This window comes from Canis aureus, chromosome 33 (assembly GCF_053574225.1).
Source record: "Canis aureus isolate CA01 chromosome 33, VMU_Caureus_v.1.0, whole genome shotgun sequence".
In the NCBI taxonomy this organism is placed as follows: domain Eukaryota; kingdom Metazoa; phylum Chordata; class Mammalia; order Carnivora; family Canidae; genus Canis; species Canis aureus.
The window spans coordinates 33317156-33343339 of NC_135643.1; the positions used below are offsets into that span (position 1 = coordinate 33317156).

The 26184-nt window shown below is 34.7% G+C and overlaps 1 protein-coding gene across 50 annotated transcripts in view; it reads left to right on the forward strand.

Annotated features, from left to right (window-relative positions):
- The window catches only part of ANK2 (ankyrin 2), a 328351-nt gene that overhangs the window by 156967 nt on the left and 145200 nt on the right, over nucleotides 1-26184 (forward strand). For all 50 annotated transcript variants that reach the window (XM_077882344.1, XM_077882349.1, XM_077882350.1 and 47 more), the window contains exons 3-4: nucleotides 3465-3563; nucleotides 4909-5007. In XM_077882344.1, coding sequence (XP_077738470.1) covers nucleotides 3465-3563; nucleotides 4909-5007 — 198 coding nt within the window. The remainder of the gene's footprint in view (nucleotides 1-3464; nucleotides 3564-4908; nucleotides 5008-26184) is intronic.

Genomic DNA, 26184 nt, shown 5'->3' on the forward strand with positions numbered 1-26184 from the left:
GATCTATAGAAAGCTTATAAATTCTAGAGTCTTTTTCTTTCCAATATATTAAATAGTTTTGATTATTTGTTAGGGTGCCTGAGTGGCTTAGTCAGTTAAGTGTCTGCCTTCAGCTCAGGTCATGATCAGGTCCTGGGATTGAGCCCTGCATCTGGCTCCCTGCTCAGTGGGGAGTCTGCTTCTTTCTCTGTGCCTCTACCCCTTTAACCCCTGCTCATTTTTTTTCTGTCTCTCAAATAAATAAATTAAATATTTTAAAAAGTAGTTTTGATTATTTTCAAATGTAATCTTTACCAAAATATTCCCTCTATGCTCTCTTTAGGTTTATTAATTTATCCAACAGTATTAATGGAGTAGATACTATGCGTCAGACATGGGGTGGGCTGAGTGTTATGTAAATCACCTGGTTAGATGTCTCAAAGGTCCTTTCAAACTCTAAGGTAGAAACTTCACATGGAGGCAGATGCAAAAATTGAGGAAAATGAAAGGCAACTTCTTACACTAAACATCTGAAAATGAGGGACACCTTGGTGACTCAATGGTTGAGCATCTGCCTTTGGCTAGGGTCATGGTCCCCTGGTCCTGGGATGAAGTCCCATATCTGAGCCCTCTGCAGGGAGCTTGCCTCTCCCTCTGCCTATGTCTCTGCCTCTCTCTCTCTCTGTCTCTCATAGATAGACAAATTTAAATAGATAAATTTTAAAAATCTTTGAAAATGAAAAATTCTTTAAATATTAGTTCGTTAGGGGGAGCCTGGGTGACTCAGTCAGTTGAGCATCCAGTTCCTTCCAATTCCACTCTTGGTTTCAGCTCAGATCATGATCTCAGGGTTGTGAGATTGAGCCCTGTGTGTGCGCCAGACTCAGTGAGGAGTCTGCCTGAGATTCTCTCTCTCTCCCCCTCTGCCCTGCGCGCTCTCTCTCTCTCTCAAATAAATAAATAAAATATTTTAAAAAATATATAAATAAATATTAGTTTGCTAGGCCATCTAACAACTCACAGTGATTGGAACATTTGTTTCTTACTGACTGAAATAGCAGATCCAACTCCAAAAACACTTTTGTAATGGTCCATGACAGTAAAAGATTTCTTCCTATAAGCAACTTAAGAAAACATCAAATGTCATGCTGAAAAGTATATAAAATAAAAAGATATCAGTAAAGTTAAAGGCTCTAAAATATCAGGTTAATTATCTCCTTAAAAATTCCTACCTTATGATCACTGCTTTCCCTTCGTTATGTCAAAATAAGTTTACCATTTGTGAAGTAGTTTAGGTCTACTTAAATTAAGTACTTCCTGTTACCAAAGAGATTGGTTGTTAAATACTTTTTTTAAAGATTTTATTTATTTATTAATGAGAGAAGCAGACATATAGGCAGAGGGAGAAGCAGTGTCCCTGTGGGGAGCTGGATGTGGGACTAGATTCCTGGACCCCGGGATCATGACCTGAGCCAGAGGCAGATGGTCAACCATGGAGCCACCCAGACTCCTCACTGAGCCTGGAGCCCACAAGGGGTCAATCTCACAACCCTGAGATCTGAGCTGAGATCTGAGCTGAAACCAAGAGTGGAATTGGATGCTCAATTCCAAACCAGCCACCCTGATTGTTGAATAATTAACTCAGAAAACAACTTTGCTCTGGTAAAGGGAGTGGAAAACAATTTTTATCATTTATGTGAAGTTAACACAGTTAACATTATTTGCATGTTGGTAGAACACAGGAATCATAAAACTATCTTTTTCAAGTTTTTGTTATATTGTTGATTCATTTGCTAAATTTTCTAGGAATAACAAATTTTGAAAGTACTTAAATTCTAATAATTTTGTACTGGTGAATATATAGAAACTGTGACATGCATGTATTGATAGTGCAACTATATTGGCTACTCAAAGTTAAGTTTTGTTGAAAAACCAGGACCATGTTTTGCAGGAAGGAAAACAAGTTTTACTTTATTTTTGAACCAAATATAAAGCCCTGAATGGGCTTTCCATAAGAAATCATTCAGTGTAAAATATACAGTGACCACAAACAGGAAATTTGCCAACTAACAATTTGTATATGCATTTGGTTTCCTTATATGTGTTCAAAAACAAAATTCAACTAAGTAGATTTGAAGATCTAATTAGCTTTATCATATAGTTAATGAAATGGCCAGCATCCCATCTAGGAGCTCTAAGGAGTGGCACAAAAATGGAACTTTTTTATAGGAAGGACAGTAGGGCAAGAAAGTTACTAGCAAAAGAAATGTTCCAGGCAAGGTCATTTTCCCTTAAGGAAAAAACAGGGGGGTCTTACCATTTAGATTACCTCATCTTCCTTTGGGGAATGGAGAGGGCCCATGTGACAGATTACTTCATTGGCACTGATAATAAAAGTCCAGATTGACTGGTTAAGTCACTTTGGGGAGAGGTCAATATAGTGTATGTAGATACCATTTTTAGTTAAATTGTCAAAGAGTTTTTTCAGTGCTATGATGAGTAATTTTTCAGGAATCTAGATAGATGTGAATCAGATATTACAGTCCTATCAAATTAGAAGATAAACTTCAAATTTTTTTGGGAAAAAACCTCAGAGCAAATTAGTGATAATGGTGCTAAATATCTTTTAAGTATAATGTTGTCATCGCAAAATTGTTGTACCTTAGAATTGTCGTACGGCTTTTTAATCACTCTTTATGAAAAAGCCATTCCTTCCCATTTGTTAAAAAGTAAGATTTATTTAAACTCTGTATTCTAGAAACTGGAAAGAATTACATTTCTGGCTAGTCCAATAAATGATACAGAGTTGCTCTTTATTTTCCATTAGAAAAGTATTTAGATATTTCTTGGTTAAAAAAAGTTTATTGAGAAAAATTGCTAAGTCCACATTTATTTTTTAAGAGTTTTAAAATTAATTTGAGAGAGAGAGAGAGAGCAAAGTAGGTAAAGTAGCAGGGAGAGGGGAACAGCAGACTCCCCATTGAGCAGAGATCCTGATGAGGGGTTGGATTCCAGGGCCCTGAGATCATGACTTGAGCTGAAGTCAGAGGCTTAACCAGCTGAGCTACCAAGGCACCTCTAAATCACAATTCTAATGGACATTTACCACTTTGCTTCTCTGAATCAAAAACACTGGAAATTAGTCTCTCTGAACTTAACAGCTTCAAGCTAATGCAAAAAGAAAAAGTACAACAAATAGACCAGAGTCTATCTAGTCTCTGGGTTAGATGTGCGCATAAAAATCAGCTACTTTCTGGGCATCTGGGTGACTCAGTGGTTGAGCTTCTGCCTTTGGCTCAGGTCGTGATCCCAGGGTTGTCGGATTGAGTCCTTCATTGGGCTCCCAGCAGGGGGCTTGCTTCTCCCTCTACCTGTGTCTCTGCCTCTCTCTGTGTCTCTAATAAATAAATAGAATCTTAAAAAAAAAAAATCTGCTGTTGGCAACTATTACATCACTTCTGAAGCTCGTTTGCTTCTCCTTTCAGAATGGACTCAATGCTCTCCACCTGGCTGCCAAGGAGGGCCACGTGGGCCTGGTTCAGGAGCTGCTGGGAAGAGGGTCCTCAGTGGATTCTGCTACTAAGGTAAGGGTTCATGCCGGTAGAATTTATTTCCTTATTTATTTATTAAAGTTGCTTTCTCTGGTTATGCTTTGCAGAGGTTTGCTGGAACACCAAGATACTTGACAATGCAGAACTGAAATTGAGACTCCTCTAAACTTTGCAGAGTTTGAATTGGTTCATTTAGGGCTTTATCAAACATGAGACAGAAGAATCTTTGTACCTGGTTTCTAATATTTTGTCCTTTTTTCCTTTGGTTCACAGAGAGAATAGATTAATATAATCCTCTATAGACAATAGCACCTCTTTTCCTAAGGTCAATTCATTTAAAAAAATAGACTGATGTAGTGAACTTCTCAGTTGAAATGGGCAAGTAATTTTCATGTTTTAAGCTTTTATGTCTTTTAATGTATTCACTTAACTTGGTAAGAGAATATACAGAATCTTTTATATTGTAATGGAAAGGATATTTTGGATCATGGATTGAATTATTGGGAAAATTTGATTTTGCCACTGTAATGTGTATTTGTACAGAGAAATTGGACTCATTTTTAAAGAAAAGTACCAGAAGTTTGGTTTGCCAGAAACTATTGTTTTTTGTTGTTGTTGTTGTTGTTGATATTCCTTTTACTAAAGTAAACTTGAACCTTGTCTTTGGGGAGTCATTTCAGAAACAACAGATATATTTTTAAAATATCATCAGAGGCAACAAACATTTGTCTTGAGAAGGGGTAATTTTAATTTGGAGAAAAACAGTAGCCAGTCAGAATCAAGCCTGTTACCCAGGGCTGGATTGTGATTTATGGTTGTGAGAGAAGCAGAGAGGCTGCAGGCCCTCTAGCCTCCAGCTGGAGATTATTTTGATCAGGGATACACAAAAAGAATGCTGGAATAAGTTAGGAATATGGCCAGGTAACCTGGATTTCTAACACCTCATGCATGCATAATTGCCTAAATGTAGACAGGCCCTGCTCATGATATTCAGCAATTCTAGTGGAAATTTAAAAACAAAACCAAAAGCTCTCTGGCAATTGCAAAGAAAAATTAAAAGACAAGTTTACTATAGGCAATAAATTGTCACACATCTGCACGTGCACACAAATCCCAAATTTGATTCAATAAGAAATCAGTCTTTTTATGTTCTTAAACACCTCATCAGAATTATGAAGGCTAGAAAAGGAAAACACTATATGGGAGGCTCAGTGTTTTGATGGCAGACAATTATCCCTTCCCGATGTAGGCCACTATCCTGAAAGAATGACAGGCTTTAACCACTGGAAGTAATTAGCAAAATTGAAAATGCCTGTACATTTGATTTCTACAAAATTTGGAAACCTCTAAGATTTTCTATTTTGTTTCTCCGAAACAGAAGGGAAACACTGCTCTTCACATTGCGTCTTTGGCTGGACAAGCGGAAGTTGTCAAAGTTCTTGTTAAGGAAGGAGCCAATATTAACGCTCAGTCTCAGGTATTACATTCAGATTTTCTCTTGTGTAAATGAATTCAAATTATTTTTTAAAAAAGATCTTATTTATGTATTCATGAGAGACACACAGAGAGGCAGAGACAAAGGCAGAGGGAGAAGCAGACTCCCTCTTGGGAGCCTAGTATGGGATTGATGCTCAACCACTGAGCCACTCAGGTGCCCCAAATGAATTCAAATTAGAACAGCTATGTGAAACTGATTTAATGGGGTTAGCCAGTTGTTGGGTAGATAAGTTTACTATAAATATTTTCTGTTATTTATTTCAGCCAATTATTTTATTAACTCATGCTGTGGTATTTCTTATTTTTTTGATGTATCATGATCTCCCTCTTAATATAACTGAAAATTTGACAACTGTGGTCTCTCATTTGCTTTAAGTGCATTAAAGAAGAATATAAAGTGGTTTCTTTCCAGAATGACAGTGACATCTGTGAAATATGAATTATTCATGAAAGTTCTGCGTTGCGCTATAAAAGTATTTTCTCTCCTTAAGTTTTAAAAATTCTCAGAAGATTAGCATTCCAGTAGGAAATCTGCTATGGAGTGGGAATCACACTAATTACCTCACACCCCAAATATGGACTTTATAAAACTCCTGAAGGAAACAGGAAAATTCGTGACCCACAGCCTATGATGCATATAATAACAATAAAGCAGATCCTGATTTCTTGAGTGAAAACTATTACTTTGCCCAAAGCTTTACTCTTGGTATCTATTCTGTATCTATGTAGAAACTGAGGTGCATATCTTTATAAATCCATTTATTTTCTCTCTTTTTAAAAGTTTCTAGCCTTCTTTATATCACAGGCCATGCCATGGGGACTACTGGCAAAATAAACCAGTTTCTCTCTATCTTTTCTTTGGGATAATCTTACCAGCTTGCTTTTGAAGGCCTTTGTGTAGGAATAGTTCTACTGATTTTGTTCATTCATTCATCATGCAGATATGGTAGAAATGGAACTCTAGGGCATAAATGGAACAAATGCTGGACCCAGAAAATACTACAGGGCAAAAGTTAGAATCAGCCCTATTTTCTTTGACTGATTATATGGAAGAACCTGTTGAAATTATGACAGACAAGACATTATTTATTTTTATTTCTGGAATAGCATACTGTTTTAAATAACCACATTTTTCTTTTAAAACCCAAAATTTCTTTTAAAACCCAAATAACATATCTCTACTTTCACATTGAGAATATGCCATATTCTAAAATCTTATTAAATGAAAAAAATTTTAAAAATGGTACCATCTGTAAAGAATTCCCATATAGTCTATAAAGTATAATGGCATCTTGGGGCTAGTGACAGGATTTGACAAAATCTTCTGCTCTAAAGTAAGGGCTTAACACCTTTCCTTTATGATAGTAGGAGAACATCTTGTTGCTCTAGAGCAAAAGTTCTCAAACTTTAGCTGGCACCTTAATCACCTGCAGGGCTTGTTGAAACACATGATTCTAGTCCCAGCCTCAGAGTTTCTGATTCAGTTCTGGAATGGGACCTGAGAATTTTCATTCCTCACAAGTTCTCATGTAACGCTGACACTGTTGGTTCAGAAACACTTTGTGAACCACTGCTTTAGAGAATGTAAGAGAAAACTGGGCATAAGAACCTTGCAGTGAGATTCACCTAGTATGGGTTTAACAACGTGCATAAATCAATAGTTTGTGTACTTAAGATGTGTGGAAATGAAAGCCTGGTCAAGTGCAATTGCCCATAGGAGGTTTCTTTTAATGGAAAGTTCACACGCTGTTAGGGCTGTTAGTATCTATAAAAAGCACTTAGTTACTTTTCTCAGAATGATCAGTTGAACATTGTGATTTCATAAAAGTTGACAGGTAGCAAATACTGCAAGATAAATGCTTGTTAAAAGTTATATCAGTTATTATACTGTGATTATTGGAAATTTATATGCTTTGGGGATTTTTCAAGAAGAGCAGGCTCAAACCATTTAATTGGTAATTTGCTTTCAAGAGTCAATGAGCCCATTCTTTATAGTCATAATCACACCAGATTATAATAGATCCTACAGGAAGATTTGTATTGTCATTAAGAGATTAAAATAATCTTTATTTGTATTATACTTAATGAGCTCAATTGAAGATTCATATTGTAGGGAATTCTGACAAATAGCTTCAAACTGATTTTATTTTGTGAGAAAGTTTTAGAATGAGAAAAATTAATAAATAAAATTTAGGATGTTTTTCTAAATGATTAAGTGATTTGATAAGCCCCATGACATTATTTATTATATTGAATTTGGGTGGCCTTCACTACCAATTAACAAAAATTACTATTATTTAAAATATAACTTAATGATTGAAATTAAAATACAGGAATTTATATAAAAGAGGTTGATTATTTTGTTCCTATGTGTGAACAAATCCAAAAGGTATGGTTTCAAGGGCCATGAGAGAGGATATGAGTCCTTCATACCTCATTCTCATTAGTCTTATCTTTTTAAGGTACAGATTTCTTACATGGTGACAGCGGACTTCAGGTCGATGGGTAGGACCATGCTCATGGTAGATAGTCATTTCCTTTTGAGAATCAGAAAAGTGGCATAGGAATGCCAAATGCTCAAGATAAATTCTGAGTTATACTCAAATTGCACCTTCTATACAATATCTTTCCAAGAACACAATGCAAGGCAAATGCAGGATAGTCTGTTACTATAGGAACGTTGATATCTGCCTAATAATTAGCCTTTGACAAACTTCTGAGTTATTTGGAAATGGACCACTAAGGTTATTGTTGAATTAAGAAGATAAAATCTCTCTGAAAAGCTCCAAGGAATAAATGTTCAGAAGTATTTACAGGGCTCATAGGTTATGGAGAGGTATACATCTGTGGATTTTTCTGCATTCTTTACCTAAACTATAAAATCCATGTGAGGCTTACCCTCACATGACACAGTGCCGATTATGGTAGTCAGTGTCCTTAATCATGAAGACTTCCAGGATGCCAGCAGAACCAATTTAAGTATTTTAAGTAGAATTATGTGATCAGTGTAATAACCATCCACCAGTGTTTAAGTTTCTGTGCTCATCAGTGGTGGCAGTGTGGTCTCTACTGAGTCCGTTCTTGGTATGATTTTAAATATTGCTCATACAGTGTAGCTCTCTGGCTTGGTTCTTTGCTCTCCTGGATTTGGTGGCATGGAGATCTCATTTAGACCTCAGTGAGAGCCTTTTTCATAGAATAATGCGGCTGAAAGTCAAATTAGAGTGGTTGGAGGAATGCTATTTGCATTGAGGATGGTTCCTTGCTTTCTGAAAACACAGCTACTTTCAGACAAGCTTTACTAGTCATATTAACATTTTCTAAACTGTCCTACATAAGTAATGCTGGATGCTATTACTTACTTCTGGCTATTGGTACTGCCATTCATTTGTCACTTTTATGATCTATAAGCCTGTTAGACTCAGGGATGCAACTTTTATTTTTATTTATTTTTAAAAGATTTTACTTATTTATTTTAGAGAGAGAGTACCTGAGTGCAAGGTAGGGCAGGGTGGAGCCCATCATGGGGCTGGATCTCACACAGGACCCTGAGATCGTGACCTGAGCCAAAACCAAGGGTCGGACATTTAACCAACTGAGCCACCCAAATGCCCCAGAGATACGATTTTTTAAAAAAATCATTCCAATTATATATTATAGAAGAAATTTTGAAAAAAATTTTAAAAAGACTCAGGATTTAAAGGATGAGTTCCTTTAAATTTTTGTAGCACTTTTTACCCATTGATATTTGCCTATCTCATGAGGTTTATTTTTTGTAATATATATATATATATATATATATATATACACAGTTTCTGCAAGGTGGTAAATTTCTTGGGAGCAGATATTTTTCCTCACATTTCTTTATATTTTTAGGATTTGACATAATACCTTGCACACATATGCATGTCTAACGATAAGCTTTGTTGTATATTCCAATCATTCTTAGCAGTAGATGTTAATAATAGTACAATAAATAATACTGACTGCCAGGCACTATATCTAGTAAATTGTGTACATTATGTCTGCATCTTCATTTACTCTGTCCTTATCGATGACAGACTGAGACAAAGATGATGCATTTACTCGCTCATAATCTTTATCCCTAGGCAAAGTTCCTTCTTATAGCTCCCATAACAGTTCTATGTTCACTACAGACTCCACAGAACAGCTTTTATAATTCTTTTTTTCTTCTGGCCCAAACCCTATTAAGGTCTAGGTAAGTAGATTTTCCTGAGGTAGCCTCCATGCAAAAGATTTAAGGTGAAAATTTTCCCTTTAGTATTTTTTGTGAACTATAAATGCTATAGTTTTGCAAAAATGTTCAAAACATTAAGAGATTTTGTTGTTGCTGCCAAGGAAATTTGACATGAGAAATTTCCCCTATTTAATTTTCTCTACAACAAAATGTGACTTTTTATTTCTCACACAAGGGTATTTTTCCTTTAGATTTTTATTATATTTTCTTATGTAAATCATTAAAATTAAAATGTCTCTTGTAATAAAAAGTTACTTTAAAATATCTATTTACTGTTTTGTTTTTACATAGCAAGCTGGTTTATGTGATGCATATTTGACTATAATAATTTAAAGAGCACACTGGATTCTAGAATATGTAATATCTCCATGCAGCAGAAACTAAGTGAAATTGTGGAATGTGGGTACAGTAAAACCTGTGGTCAACTGTATAAGGTTTTTTACCTTATACAGTGGGGCCTGGGATGTTTGAGTTCCCTGGTAGTTAAAGGAAAATGAGATTTCATTAGGAGAAAGGGTGGGCCAGAAACTCCCACAAGACTCTTTAAGAAGTATGTGGAAGAATGTGTCCAGGGAGCTAAGCGTAGGTTAGAATAGAGTCTAGATGCCAAAAAATTGCAATCCTTTTTTTTTTTTTAATTGCAATCCTATAGTAATACCTTACACTCAGCCTCTCAATTTTAAAGTGTACTTTTTATTATTTAATCTCATTTTATCTTTACAATGATGTGAATTGGCAATGATTACTCTCGTTTTGGACATAAGGAAAATTGAGACACCAGCAGGAAATCTCAGGTCTCATAACACATTAGTGATGGAGTTGCAAATCCAGGACCATTTGAAATGGACACCTTCCTTCCAATAGTCTTCTGTATACTTCACTGTTTACTTTTAAGCTTTCTGTACAATTTCTGCCTCTTCTGGGGAGGTTCATGACATTACTTAACCTCCCACAAGAGCCAGGTCCCTGGCTTAGAGGCTATCCATTCTTTCCGGGTCTAATTGCTCAGATGCTGGGAATAACTAAAAGCATTCCACAAAAGCTAGGTATTTGCAAGTAAAAGGGATTCATGTACACTGGGACACCTATCCACAGTTGGGACTTTTTCACTCAGCCATCCATTCTCCTGGAGTGTTCTTTTACCAAACATGGTTCTTAACACAGTGGAAGACTTAAGTATACTTTCTGAAGTTTAGTTTGTGATGTCTTTTTGATTCATTTTTCATATCAATGTCTGCATATTTCTACTTTTTCTTGGAATTCCTTATGTTTCAGTATCATGAGGACTCCAGAAACAGTTTTGTTTTCTTTTCATTTTATTTTATTGGTGAGTACAAATAAAATATTCTGACTTGGTATTCTTTATACCATATATTTTTTAAAGATCTTATTTATTTATTCATGAGAGACAGAGAGAAAGGCAGCGACATAGGCAGAGGAAGAGGTAGGCTCCTTGCAGGGAGCCCGATGTAGGACCCAATCCTGGGACTCCGGGATCATACCCTGAGCCAAAAGTAGATAGATATTCAACCTCTGAGCCACCCAGGTGTCCCTCTTCATATCATATTTTACTAAAAAAATTTTTCTATTTTTCTTGAATCATCTTTGCTTATGTTCATTACTCTTTGTTCTTTCAATCCTGGAAATTTCATTCCAAAAAGAAGGCTTTTCTATTTGTAACACAAATATGATTAGACTTTATTTTATTAGCTTTTAGATTTTTAACCCATGACCATTCATGCCAGTTGCAAGATTACATTACCATTAATTACACCCCCAGAATTTTAGTAGTGCATATGCCCACTATATGCAATGATAAATGTCTTGCCAGGTATAGCTTCCAATAGTTTTTTCTTCACTGGCCCTCACCCATTGTCACAAATAATTTGAATTGGGCTGTGAAGAGGAAGAAAACCTACACAGTTGGCCAGCATGCCCATTACACTGAATTGCTTCCATATGGCCATGGAGCCATCCCAGGCTCTCAAAACAAAAACTCGTAATGGAACATTCCGTTCTGTCACACACACACACACACACACACACACACACACACACATTGTATAAAATGGGATCTAGGATTACAGATTTTAAAAATTGTTTTGTTTTCAGCATTTTTTCCTCCAAATACATACATATGGTTCTTTCTTAATAAGGTTCTTGGCTATTTTAATTAAGAAAATTATTGGGCACCCGGGTGGCTCAGTTGGTTAAGTGTCTGCCTTGGGCTCAGGTCATGATCCCAGGGTCCTGGGATTCAGCCCCACATCAGTCTCTGTGCTCAGCAGGGAGCCTGCTTCTCCCTCTCCCTCTGCCTGCCACTCCCTCTGCTTGTGCTTTCTCTCCCTCTCTGTCAAATAAGTAAATTCTTTCTTAAAAATTAAGAAAATTATTGTAACACAATTCTCTGAAGTTAAGAGGCATGTACTTGCATTTGACTGGGGATAAGAAAGAACTTAGGATACTAAAAGCTAATAAAATAAAGTCTAATCATGTTTGTGTTACAGAGCCTTCTTGACTGAAAATCAGGTTACTGGGTGATTATACGTTTGTAAGTGCATCTGTGTTCCTCAGCATCCAAGTTAAACAAAGGAAGTGTGCTTTCCCCAATTCCCTTTTCTCTGATATATTTAGAGAAATAATGAGAATTGAGATCTTTAAAATTTTACGTAAAATGGATTATCTCCTATTCTAGTAGAATTTCAACATTAAAAGTAGTAGTCTGTTCACACACACATACACACATCTGAAGAGACATAATCATATTTTCATTTTTAATAAAATAAAGCAATTTTCCATTTTTGAAATAAAATTAATACATGTATATTTTGTCTTTATGTTCATTTATCTGGCCACAGGTAGTGCGAAATGACTGAAAACTAGTTGTCAGTTTGTCCTGAAACTTGATGGAAATAAGACATAAATATCATTGAATCTAAGCCTGTGGTAGATGTCCCATTTATTTTTCACTTCAGAAGCCTATCTGTGCCCACTATTATTGCATTTTAAAGAAACTGCATTTGTAGAAAGGTAAGACTTGTAGGGAGAAGAATAAAATGGCTGAGATAGCTCTACATTTCTCTTAATAGAAATAGAGCTCACATTTCGTACAGAAGACGCTTCTTTTTCTATCCTTCAGAGTTTAAATGGAGGATAAGCAACTCTGGTGACAGTTAAAATAGTATAGCAGCAGTCTGCTTCTTACCTCAGATGTCACAGCACAGTGTCTAAGCTCTACAGCAACTGAGATGCTAGGGAGACCTCAAAGCAACCAGCCTTCCAGGCAAAGATCACAAAACAGAACAAAACTGTGAAAACGTTATAACACTAAATAAGCTAAATAAAACTTGCCAATAGAAAATTAGTGGGAGTACTCATTCATTCCCCTACCTTCTCCCTCCCTCACTCAGAAGGTATTTGGGTATTTGACATGTGCTCATTTATACTTGCTAGAGATACAAAGATGGAGTTGGGAGTGGGGGAGGCCTGAGGAAGTGATGACTGAACTACTTTCTGTTTGTTTGTTTTTTAACTCATAGATTATTTTTTAAACCTATTTTTTCCAGCTTCAGTGAAGTATGATTGACAAATAAAATTGTACATTTGAAGTATACAATGTGATGATTTGATATATGTATGCGTTGTGAAAGGAGGCCAGGTTAATTAACATGTTCCTGGCCTCACATGTTACCTTTAATTCACTTTCTCTCTCTCTCTCTCTCTCTTCTTTCTTTTTTTTAAAATGAGAACGTTTTTGTTCTGTTGTAGCAAATTTCAATTGTACAGTATAGTGTTATCAACTACATAGTAGTCATTGGGTTATACATTAAATTCTCAGAACTTATTCATTTTATAACTGAAAGTTTGTATACTTTACCAGCCTCTCACCCCCCCCCACTCCCTGAGAACCATTTTTGTACTTTCTGTTCCTGTAAGTTCAATTAAAAAAAATAGATTCCACATATAAGTGATACCATGCAATATTTATCTTTCTCTGTCTATTTCACTTAGCATAATGCCCCCCAGGAACTGTTCCCTTAAAAAAAAGAATTAACATAAAAATCAGGGGTAAGAGGACATGCAGTGTGCTATGGGAAAATGAAACAGTACAGGCAAGAGCCTAAAAGAAATCTGTGAGCTGAAACATGAAAGGGAAATAGGGTATATATGAGGCTGAGAGAGAATATTAGATCCTGTGGGACTCTGTGAGCCATATTAAGGATTTTGTTTTAAGATGTTTATCCTAAGCCCAGTATGAGGTAGAGGTGGGAGGTAGAAAAAGATAAAATTTGGGTTTTGAAATCACCCTGGTGCAGTCTGAAGAACTATAAAAGGGGCATCATCATAATAGAACCTCCCTCATAGTGGTTATGAGAATTGAATTAGTTAATCCATGTACAGCACTTAGAACAATGCCTGGCATAAGAACTCAATGAATGTCATTGTTAGTAGATTCAGTGATAGCTCATTTGTGCAAGAGCAGCCACTCTGCATGCCACTGCTGCCTGTGGCACTAGAGGAGATGGCAACAAAGTCAGTTTCTTGATGTAGGTTAAGAGGTTGCTACTAAAAATGAAATCTACAGCAATGATTGGATTTTTTCACACGTTTTTTGGAACACTGTCAATTCAGGTGTATGAAATAGAATTATCTTAAACACAGATGCAATAGTAATTTAATAGTTTAAGAGTAATTCAGTAGTGAGGATATTTAGAATATAGACATTGATCACCTAGAGATATATGCAGGTTTGGATTAACGGATAAAATATGAGAATTCTCATCTCAGATATATATTCTGGGTGGTGAAAATTGAAGTACAACTAACAAAATATGGATTTAACCAAGTATTATTTTTGAAAATCACTTTCAGGGATAATTCCAAATGCAGAAAACCCTACATAGAATATCATAAATAAAAAATATTATTTACATTTACTTATGATAAAATAGTAAAAAGATTTTTGAAGTGTCTAAAATACAGTATTAGCATACCTTATTTAAAACAAGCTCGCAATGAAGCTAGTGTACAAGTTGAAGATGTGGAAAAACAACTTTAAATTGCTTTTTAAGAAACATCTGATGATCTTGATCAATCTGGTTGGTTTTCTTTCAATATAAAGTTCCATTCTATATTTTTTATTTGGGCAGTTACCATTTTTCAGGACTAATGATCATAACTTTATGGGTCATTTTAGTTCTCTACTACAGATATTTTTGTGCCTGGTATTTTAATATTATTTTAAATGATGTGTTTAAGATGTATTCAAATTAAGATTAAATTTTATTTTTAATAACTTTAAAAAGTTACCCAGCTAGGAATATCAGATTGCTTTTTGAAGAAATATACAAAAACTACTGCAAAAACATTTAGAATGATAAGATATTAAAAATATTCTCATTAAAGCCAGTAACAAGAAAAGCCAGTGATAGTATTCAACATTGTGTTTGAGCTCTAGCCAATATAACAAAATAAGAATATGAATAGAAAAGAAAAAAATGTTTTATATAGAATATGTGATTATTTAGATAACCCAAAAGAATCTGCAAAAAAATTAAGATGTTTTTACATAAATTTATTAAAAGCCTACTTACTGACAGCATTAATTTTATCCCATGCACATTCACAGACTTGGACTTTCACAGTCTTTGGCTAAGATTTTCTTCAGACTAAAAGTTGAAATGAATTATTCTTTTAAAAAGTTAATACTAAGACAAAGTAGTAAGTTCCACATCTAAAAATGTTAGATTAAGACTTTAAATATTCTATATAAAATTAGATTTTTGATGCACAGCTGTGTTGGGAAATACTTTTTGTTTAATGATTTTAAAAGGTCACAAAATCATACTGAAAGTACATATGTTTTGATTTGCAAATAGTAGCTCTTTAAACTTTTGGATTTTTAGGAACTGAAACACAAGTGAACCAATGATGTCATCAAAAGACATTAATGAACTATCTGAACATAACTTGGTACAGTATTTTTAATTGTAACCCTTTACAACTTTAAGTTTAAATAATGTAAATTGACTTGAAGATAGGAATAGCAGTAAATGTAAGCAGTAGAATAACACCTTGCCATTATTGCAAATCAACAAAAGCACATCTTTTCAGGAGAACAAGGTGAGGACATCTCTAGGTAGAGACAGACACAGAGGCAGGGAAAATTCCACTCCAGAATAAGAAAAGGCAATAAAGTATGTTTAAGTAATCCAGGAATACTACATGCATAGATAAACAGACTTCATGAGAGACTTTATAGTGATTAGGAGCCGTACTCTATCACTTACTATTTTTTTTTCTTGTTTTAAAAATTTATTTATTTATTCATGAGAGAAACAGAGAGAGAGGCAGAGACACAGACAGAGGGAGAAGCAGGCTCCATGTAGGGAGCCTGACGTGGGACTCGATCCCAGGTCTCCAGGTTCACACCCTGGGCTGAAGGCGGCGCTAAACCGCTGAGCTACCCAGGCTGCCCTATCACTTACTATTTGTGTTACTTTGGGCTTGTTACTTAACCTCTCAGTGACTCCATTTCCCCATCTGTAAAATGGGGGTACTAATATTCACTGCATGGGGTAAATATGAAGATTAAATAGGTTAAAACATGTGAAGTGCTTAGAACAGTGCCTGGTACATAATAAATGTAATATAAATGATAGCTTTTCTCTTAATTATTTGATATAATAGTTTATATAAAATTATTGAGTAAGTAATACATGGTTTGGAGCAGAAGTTAAATTAACTTTTAATTAACAAAACTGTTATTTTGGTTGATTGTCCATTGGAGCTGAGAAATCATGTTCTAGAAGTAGTGGTAGATAAAAGATTATACAGAAATTTCATCTCTAGTGACTAGCAATATGTAACTTGTCCTTGATATAACATAGGTTTGGCACACAGGGCATGAATCTGAATAATTAGAAAAAGCACTTGCTACAAACAGTAAGAAAGAAAAATTACTATATTCATTGAACACATACCATAGGCCAAGCACTGTTCTATCCACAGGGGATGGAACAAAATCTCTGCTTTATTAACTTTTGGTACTTAAAACATTCAAATTTAAATCATCACTTCTTTTGTGTTTTCTAGCAATTAATTTTTCTGTTTTCTGTTATTTTAACATTACTTCTGTTTTTAATCCCAGTATTTAACAAATTTACTTAAATATGATTTAATAAAGGAAAAAGGTGTTCTTTACCTCATACACATGAAAAATGCATTTTGAAGGCTGAAGATAAGGGATTACTTTTTATTTAGAAAAATCCTTATTTTTTTCTATTTCAACTGTTAAGCCAGGCTACTCTCCCATTTTCTTATTATATTTCAAGTCCCAGTCTCTTACTGTATTACTTTCCATGAGAAGCAGGGAATTTTTGGCCAAACTATCTCATTCCTAATATTTATCATAATCTTTCAATTTACAGAGAAACTTGTTAAAAGAGTATAGATTTTCATAAACATTTGCCAATTTTTGTCACCTTCTAATTTTATATTTAGAAACTGAGTCTGAACTATCAGATACCATCAACAATCTCAGACAAGATAAGCTTTCTCAAATAGTGCAGTTTTTAACATCAGGAGAGGGTCGCACTGTCTACTGATGGGTGACATTCTAATTTTAGGCCTTTAAAGGTACTTATATCTAAACAACCTAAAACTGTACTTACATGATTCAGTAAACATTTACTTGCTACAAAAGAAAAGAATTCTGTTCAATGGCAATGATAATACCTTAAGAACACAAACTAGGATTGATCCCTTTTTCGCAGTTAGATATGTTAAAATAACATAATTTGAAAGCATAATAATAATTACTAGCTCACAGGCATGACAATTGTTGTGGGTAGGCATGCTCCAGAAAACACATTTGATAGGTCAGCCTTGTTGGTTGTTTCTGGGTACATTTTGAAGCCAATATATCCAGGTGAGACTATCAAAAAATATTTTATTTTATTTTTTTTAAAGATTCTATTTATTTATTTGTCAGACACACACAGAGAGAGGCAGAGACATAGGCAGAGGGAGAAACAGGCTCCATGCAGGAAACCCGATGCGGGAGGCAGACCTCAATCGCTGAGCCACCCAGGCATCCCACAAAAAATATTTTCATTAAAAATTTATAATGGGAGAATAAAGAGTGTATAGGGCATACTTCTGTATTTTTATGGTGAGCTTTGAGGGGTGACATCCTCCCTCAAAATTATTCAGGTGCCAATTGTAGCTTCTCTATTTTGAGATCAAGAACTCTGCACCTGACTTTTTCAAGTGGAACACTTTGAAGGAAAGTATTGCTATGGATACCTCTAGATTGTAGTAAGGCAGCCTCTGTCTCAGTGAGAATATGTCACACAGTTTTCAGGAGCAGTGTGAATCAACCTTGCCACCTCAGATTCTAATTAGATTTATTTTCCAGAATAAGAACCCTCTCTCTCTTTCCGTGATGATTCTTTCTGTGACATATTTGTACCTAACAGAACTCTTCCAAGGAACAGCCTAAGGCACATTTAGACAACCAAGTTCTGTGTTCTCTGCCCCGTGTATGAAATCAAGATTTTAGAGGCCAATCGGCAAGCTTCTGTTTTTCAGAAATATGACAGTTCCTATCATCCGTTACATTCTCCTTATTTCCATGGCTGCCAAAATCCAAAAGTTCAATTATTGCACCTAGCCCATTCAGGGTTTTGCTTGTCTCCACTAGTGCTCTGCAGCCAAAGATTGTTTACGTCTGCTTTTATAGCCTTACCTTCACTATGGATATATATGTTAACTATCCATATATACAAAATGTTTTAAATAACCTTAAATCCTTTGTGAATATGATTATATTTCAAGATATAAATTATTTAAAAAGTGCTACAAGGGACACTAAGCATGAGCATGTGATCAAGTGGTTCACGTGTTGTCTATGTGAGTTTTGGGATCATTACATTGACAATATTCATTCTTTGAGGTTATATCTTTGCCAAGCTGTGAACGAGAACTTGTGTTAAGTAGCTGTTAAATATTGAGTATATCACTTGGGACTGGTTACTTTAATGGATCTATTTCCTTGCTTGGTCTCAGCACTACTCTAACTCCCTAGCAACTTTTAAAAGAGCTCAGAGAAGGTCAAGTCAGCATGCACTAAAACCCACACTTAGTAAAGGAAAAGTTCCATACTGAGGCTTTTGTTGCCCTTAAACTACTCTGTTTCTCAAACGTTACTGAACCTGTGTGTATTCCTAGGTCTTGTTTCGATTTCTATTGGTATAATATGGTATAATATGTATAGTATGATATGCTTGAAACTTTGGTTATCCCTGTTAATGTCAGAGAAGAGTTAAGAATAATATAATTCTGACCACTTTTGAGTGACTGAAAAAACTTACAGCAAACATTTTGCAGAGAAAAGGAAACTTTTACTTTGAAATTTTTTTTATAAATGTTTGAGTCCTAATGGAGTTTGTCAGTGTGTTTGTGTGTCTGCATGCCCTCAACTATGTTTTAATTTTTAAATTGGAATACCAAGTACTGCAATCATTAAGTGGCAAAATGGATTGGCATTGCTAAAAGAAACAATAATTTCATTTCATTAAATATTCAGACTTTCTAGATGCCTGTTATTGGGCAATAAAAAAGATGTATGATTATCTTTTGTATTTATTAACAAAGCTAGGTCGATTAGTTGTGCCTTTTGACAGGATTATAAATGTGGCTTTACATAAGTTGGTCCAAATGAACCATTTAGCATTTTGGTAGTAGATGTGCTTTTAAAGACTTGGAGCAGCATTTTATTTTCTCAAAGACAGTTGGTTAGAAATAAGAAAACCTTTTGGTAATCATTAATTACAAAATTTTTTTTATAATATATGAGAGAAGTAAAAGAGTCATAGCTGATTTTGAGTATTTTATAATGCAGAGTCAAAACTCTTTGATCTTGATTATGCCCAGTCAACTTCAAAATGATAAAACAATAACCAGTTAAATTATTATGGCTTAATTAAAAATAATTATTTCAGATTTATGGATATTACTATGTTGGAAAATGAAAGCACCCTACAGTGATTGTTAGACTTAATTTTCTCAATACATGAGCCTATACTCAGCAGTCAATATTTTTTCTTTGGGAGATGATACATTTCCTTTTTTTTTTTTTTTTTTTGACACATTTCCTTTTGCTCCTAAGCTATTGGGTCATTTACAAAGTTGCTCAAAAATGCATATTTTTAAAGCAACTGCTGCTTATAATGAGCAAATTGCAGTAGAGATTTTTGAAAATAAAGACATATAAAGATACAAACCTAGTAATTATGTTGTCTAGTAACTTGAAAGTTTAGAAAAATTTACTTAAAATATATCAGTGAATTAATTTCTACCCAATTTCAATTTTCAAATATTTATTAACTTTATGTTAAAATTTAATCTCTGATACTGAGACATTTTCATTGCATCTATAGAGATTAGGGCACAACATCTGCAAATTTAATTTTAGTTTTTTTCATTAAAATTATTATATTTACAACATAAAACATTCTTATAGATTATTATAAAATTTTATGTGGTATAGTGAGAAAGCATTAAATCCAGTGATAGAAAAACTTGCCATTTCTATCAGCAACTTAAATGAAAGTTAGCATTACATCTGCAGAAATAACAATAGAAGAAAACCTACTACTGAATATCTTTTTGCCACTCACACAGAAAAAAATATTTTAAAATCTCATCTCTTGGAAGAGAAAATTTATTTCCTTACTGAAAATAACCCATCTGGTTTTTTGTACTTTAACCTTATTCTTAAAAATCGATTTTATACTTTCCCTGCAGATGTATTTCAGGGTCACTGAGTAACATATTTTTAACATAATAGAAAATTCTGCTTTTAATACTTTTATTTCTGTACTATACTTTATGATATTCTGGGTTTCTGGGAAAATGCTTCATTTTAACTAATGACAATAGGATAAGCTATATTTTAGTATAGATGTCTGTATCAACTAGAATGCCTTCAATAACAAACAAGAAAAATCTTAGTTTGTCTTGCGTAATTAAGAAAGGGACTTTCTTGGCTTTTCTGAATACAAAGTTAAAAAGGTGAGGTAAACTCCAGTAGTATATTGATTTGTTTCAGTTTTTTGTTTCCCTTCCAGTGGCTTATTCATAACTAAGGGCTCAGATTCTCTTTCTCTTTGCTATCATTTCTGCAGTTCAAGCTTTATTCTAGGCTGATCTTCCTTGTAGACTTAAGATTGGAGCCATACTTTTTCTTGTTCAGAGTCAAAATAAGGGAGCCTTGTCCCAACTTTACAAAAGAGAATCTGAATTTGACTGATTGGACCATTTGACTTCTTTTGCCCGGACTTGAACCAGTCATTGTACCCAATAAAATGGAATTTGTTGATTGGCTTAAACCATCTGATACTGGAGCTAGTAGATAAAAAGAAAAATTCAGCTTCATTGGACTTATATGAACTATGGGCGGGGGGGAACGCATAGATACTTTAAGGAAAAACCAGGATGCTATAAAAAAAAAAGAAGGTTACCGGGTAGGCATGGTAGTAAGTAGATGCCCAGTGGTATATTTTGGGTATTCCTTTTTAAAAATTCATTTGCTTTCTTTGTTTTTAATATTTTTTTTTACTTTATAAATTTATTTGCTTTTTCCATGGTTGCTTAAAAGTTTGACTTCTTGTTTTTTGGCTTACAAATCCAAAGACATAAACAATATAATGATTCAGTTACAGCTTAATAGTTTAATGAAGTATTTATTCATTTTTGCAAAGTGAAACATGAGATAAATGTTTTCAATATTTTGGAATTAAATGAGAGTAAATTAAAATTATCACCAGCCACCTCAACTTCTTTGTAGAATGCAATAGTGGTGAGTCACCTGGTACCTTTAAATTTTAAACTTGAATAAAGGAGAAATGTAGAAATCTAAGTTCTCTGTGATTGTCAGGAACCAAGTAAAATACAGGTAAGGGTAAACTGTTAGTCAGCAGCTGTTTATTGGGTGCTTATTGTATACTCAGGAGAGTTTTCATTTCTGTGGAGGACTTTAAACAATTGTTAGACAGGAAGCTGCTTTTAAAAAGTGTATAGACCACATACAAAGTCAAGACAAACACACAAAAAAGGCAAACAATGGAAGAGAGTATATGACTTGGTACTAAATTGTATAGAACCAACTATATACCAGAGAGAAAACTGGAATTGGTTAAACCCTGTTAATGAAAAATGCATGAAAGTCTTGAGCCGAGCATTGAAAAGGAGATAAAGGGAAATTCTCCCCTGCAGAGGGGAAATTGAAATGGAAAACTTTCCACATGGAAAGATTAGTAACAACATTGTTAAGAGGTACAATTCAACTTGGTCAGTGTAGAAATATGGTGAGAAAAGCTCATCTGGAAAAATGTCAGAATTTATAAGGATTTGCTCTTAATATGACTGGGGCAAAGGTACAAAAAAGTCTTGATCTTCAGCTGTGGTCTGTGAAAACTGATCTTAAGTCATGCTTGGTAAAATAGTTCATGTTTTCTTGGTTATTACTCATGAGGAGCTGAAAGCAGGGATTATGGTAGACCTTGTGGAAACACAGTATTTTCAGTGGTGTTTCTGATTGCTAGCAAGACCCAGATATGATAAAATAGTGTCTGTCAAATATACTGCTAAAGCACATGACACAATAGTGTCGTAGAAAGAGCTTGAGCTTTAGGATTAGTTATATGTGGGTTCAAATTCCAGCTGCATATTTTGAGTAGTGGGAAACTTAACATGCTTCACAATAGCAGTGAATGTTCATTTCCATGTGTTGTACAATGATAAATGACTTATTTCACTGGAAAAATTCTTACACCTAAGAGCACATTTGGACACTACATTAAGTAGTAGTTCATGATAATCCAACACTGTCGTTAGGTACTTCCCTGCCTATCTCTAAGGGAATGGCTTAGGAGAAAATGGAAGAAGACTAATTCTCCAATTACTAGATAAAAGTGTGGGTGATCTCTGTGACAGTTTGATCTCAGTTGAAGAGCTGAAGAGAGTGGAAGGAGCACTAGATTTGGAGTCCTCCAGAGCTCAGACTCTGATTGCACCATTTGTGAGTATGCTTTTGGGTAAATGACTGCCAGCCGTTGTCTGATCTGTTAAGTGGTCCTAACAGCATAGTTGTGGGGATGAAACAAGATGACATGGAAAATACTCCATACAGTTGAACCCCCTTTGTAAGATGTAGAACATTAGTCATTGTAATGTCATTTAATAGTTTAGCTATAATCCTTTAAAGAGGACCTTTGGAGAGAAGAAAGTGGTTAAAATAACCATAATATCTTAACCCTGGTAAAGAACTGTCAAGTTCAAATCACTTGAGAAAATCCGCATGATATTTTAATTAATAAAATGCCTTCTTTACTACCAAGCAAGTGTATGGTCATATCTTTTGTTCTTTTGCCCTAAGTATACCCTCAGAGTACACAAAATAGTCTTTATTTTTGTGACTACAATTAATACTCATTGGGTTTTTTTAATCCTTTGCAGCTGTGCATTTACGATGTATTTAAGGAAATAATTTGAATCATCTTGACCTTAAAGCTGGGTGATAATTGGGGGATGCTTCCCAACCTTATCTCTCATAATGCTAGTTCAAAGGAAGAAGATGATACATAGTATCTGGGATGGTCTAACTTGAGTAATTATCAACCTATGATAACCATTGTGTGATGAAGAGTTTCCTTCCTAGCATGTCATGGCTAAGGCTGCTGAAGTGTTCTGCTCTGTGAAAAAAACCCTAAATTTTATCACTGACCTTCCTGCAAAAGACAAAAGCTTCATCAAAAAGGGAATTCTTCTTTTGCTAAGTTCAAACCCAGAGCTATCTATAGCCATTTCCAATTTTCTACTGCAGGAATTGGGTATGTAATTTATTGATTAGTTTTCTAGTGGATATGAAGCGTATATGTAATACTCTTAGAAAACTGGCAAAAGGCATATGGGATTCAGGATATCATAAAGATTTAAAGCTGTAATTTTCAGACTCTCTTAGGCTATAGATTGCTTCATCTAAGCAAATATACACAATTGACCTATTTCACTGATTCCTTCTTGTAAATGCAAAGACTTAAATCTTATCCCATTGCAAAATACTATAAACAAGGGTAACACATGACTACCATATTAGATTGTTTTGTCTTTTCATGAGGTTATTTGAAAATAATTGTCTAGGATATGAATTTCTTTCCTGGAGAGAAAGGAAGCAGTGTAAAGTATGAGTGGTAAGAGGTGTGACTGGCAAGGTAGGCAGGGCATGGTGAGATCATACATGACCTTATTGGACATTGTGTTAGGAAGCAATTGCTGGATAACAGTTATCTCCAACAGCAATAAACATTATTATCATAACAGTTTCGGTGGATCAGGAATTTAGTAGTGGTTTAGCTGTGCAGTCATGGCTCAGAGTCACTCATGAAGTTGTGATGAAGATTTGACCATCTGAAGGCTTTCTTAGGGCTGGAGGATTTACTACTGAGGTGTTTTTTCACATTGTTGGCAAGTTGGTGCTAGCTATTGGTGGGAGGTCTATTCCTTTTCACTTGAGTCTCTCCATAGACTGCTTGAATGTTATCATGATTTGGCAAGTCATTATCTCCAGAACAGGTGACCCTAAAAGAGGGCAAGGCAATAAGGCAGTGGCTTTTAAACCCCCGTCTCAGTCATTTCTACCATAATTAGTGCATTGAAAGTGAATTACCAAGCTGGCCCACATTCAAAGGAAGGGGAATTAGGTTTTAACTTTTTTGAAGAGAGGTGTGTCAAAGAGTTTGAAGACATGTTTTAAAACCACCACAGGCATAAAAGGAAGTTGGTTTTTATTCTATTTTATTCAATAACTCATTTAGCAAATATTTATTGAACATCTACTATGTGCTGAGCATTGTTATGGGCACTAAATAAGGCCTCTTAGAGAGGGCAACTCTTGTATCAAGGCTTGAAGGATGAAAAGGAAAAAGTAAGAGTTTCCAGGCATCCCTGCATCATCTGTGTCCATTTACCTCCCCTTCTCAATCTATAAATCTGGCGAGTCCATTTGGTGGTCTGCTTAATCTCTGGGTTGAAATTTCCTCAACTGTAAAATGATGAGTCCCCTTTCAGCTATAACATTTCATCTAGAAAAATAGGGCAGTTTCTTTTAAGTCTTTTATGTTTCTTTTAATCTTTAATGTATGTGGCCTAATAACTTAGGCCACACAAGAACAAAATTAAGAACAAATAAAATAACAAGGAGTAGTTTACAGAGATACACCATTTGAATTTCCATAATCACTTTCCACTCTTTTAGCTTATGCTTGATCCATGAAATTACTTAAGGTAAATCTTTAGCTAGGTAGTAATGCATTTGCTCACTAGTATATATGGAGCTACAGATAATCCTATATACATGTATTCTGTGAGTTCTGTTATATTTTCTGCTTATGAGGATAGAAACAATATTGTATTCATATTTGTTACTCTCAAGAGTAACTTAACAGTGCTTAAATGAAAAACTGTAGAATAAACTTGGCACTATAAAAAAGACCCTCTGAATTGAATGGCAACATTGACTCTAGTTAAGATTAGAATGAGTTCATATGATCTATCATTTCAGGTCATCTAATTGATGAATCTTCATTTGCATAAGGGAGGAATAAGGTTACATGTGCTGAAAAAATTATGTCTGAAAAGTTAAGAATCTTAAAAAAATGGGAATGATGATAGTTCTTAGAGTTTTGGTCCTTGTCCAAAACAATGATTATAAACCATTCATTGCCTTGCATACTGACATTATTTGTCTCTATATAATTTCTTTGAAATGACATACAAATATCAATAGATCTAGTTGACTTTAAAATGTTCTGAAAAGCTTCAATAAATCTACATTTGATGAGTAGATATATAAATACTGACTCATGTTCATTCAATTTTCCCAGAAAATCCATTTACCTAAATAAATTCTCACCAGTGGCAAAAACCTGATTACTGGTTTATAGTTATATCACTAATGAAAACAGGAAAAACATTTTAAAAATATTATTTGCATTTGAATTCTTGAAATATAGCCTAATTTCTGGATTTGAAGAAACCTGTTATAACTTCTCAATAAATCTGAGAAATTTTATTAAATATCGTCAATCAATCATATAGAGTAAAACCACTTTAAATCTTTAAGTAGAACATAATAAATACATAAAACCACATTTAATTACATTTTAAAATATCAGAATCAAATTAATATTCCTAATCCTCACGTATCAGCTGGGATTATTACAAAACCCTTATTTCTACTTTTACAGACTATATTCTGGCCATTTTCCAGTTCATCCTCCCCAATCCTGGCAAATTCATCTCTTTAAGATGAAAATGCGATCATGCCAAATCCTAGCTTTAAACTGTGATTCCCAAGGCTTCAGAATAAAATTCAAATTTCTTAGCATGGCACATGGGAACTGATCCCTGCCTGTCTCAGCCTCCTCCTCTACTAGTCACACTGAATTATTTGCAGTTCCCTAGATGTTCAGTGTTTTCTCATGGAATTTCCGCTGTTTGAAATCCCTTTCCTGCTTCTGTGCCAAACTTCAGTTTTCGTGATTCAGTTCAAACCAGATCACTCACGGTGTCTACCAAATATCATTCCTAGTGACTTCCTTTGGATATAATTTCCTCATCCAGCTTTGTTCTGTAACCTTCAATGCTCTCTATATCCCTCATGTAACAACAACTTCTCCTCCTCCTCCTTTCTCGCTTTTGCTTCTTCTCTTCTTTCTTTAAGTAGGCTCCACACCCAGCGTGGAGCCCAACACAGGACTTGAACTCAGGACTCTGAGATGAAGACCTGAGCTGAAATCAAGAGTCAGATTCTTAACTGACTGAGCCACTCAGGTG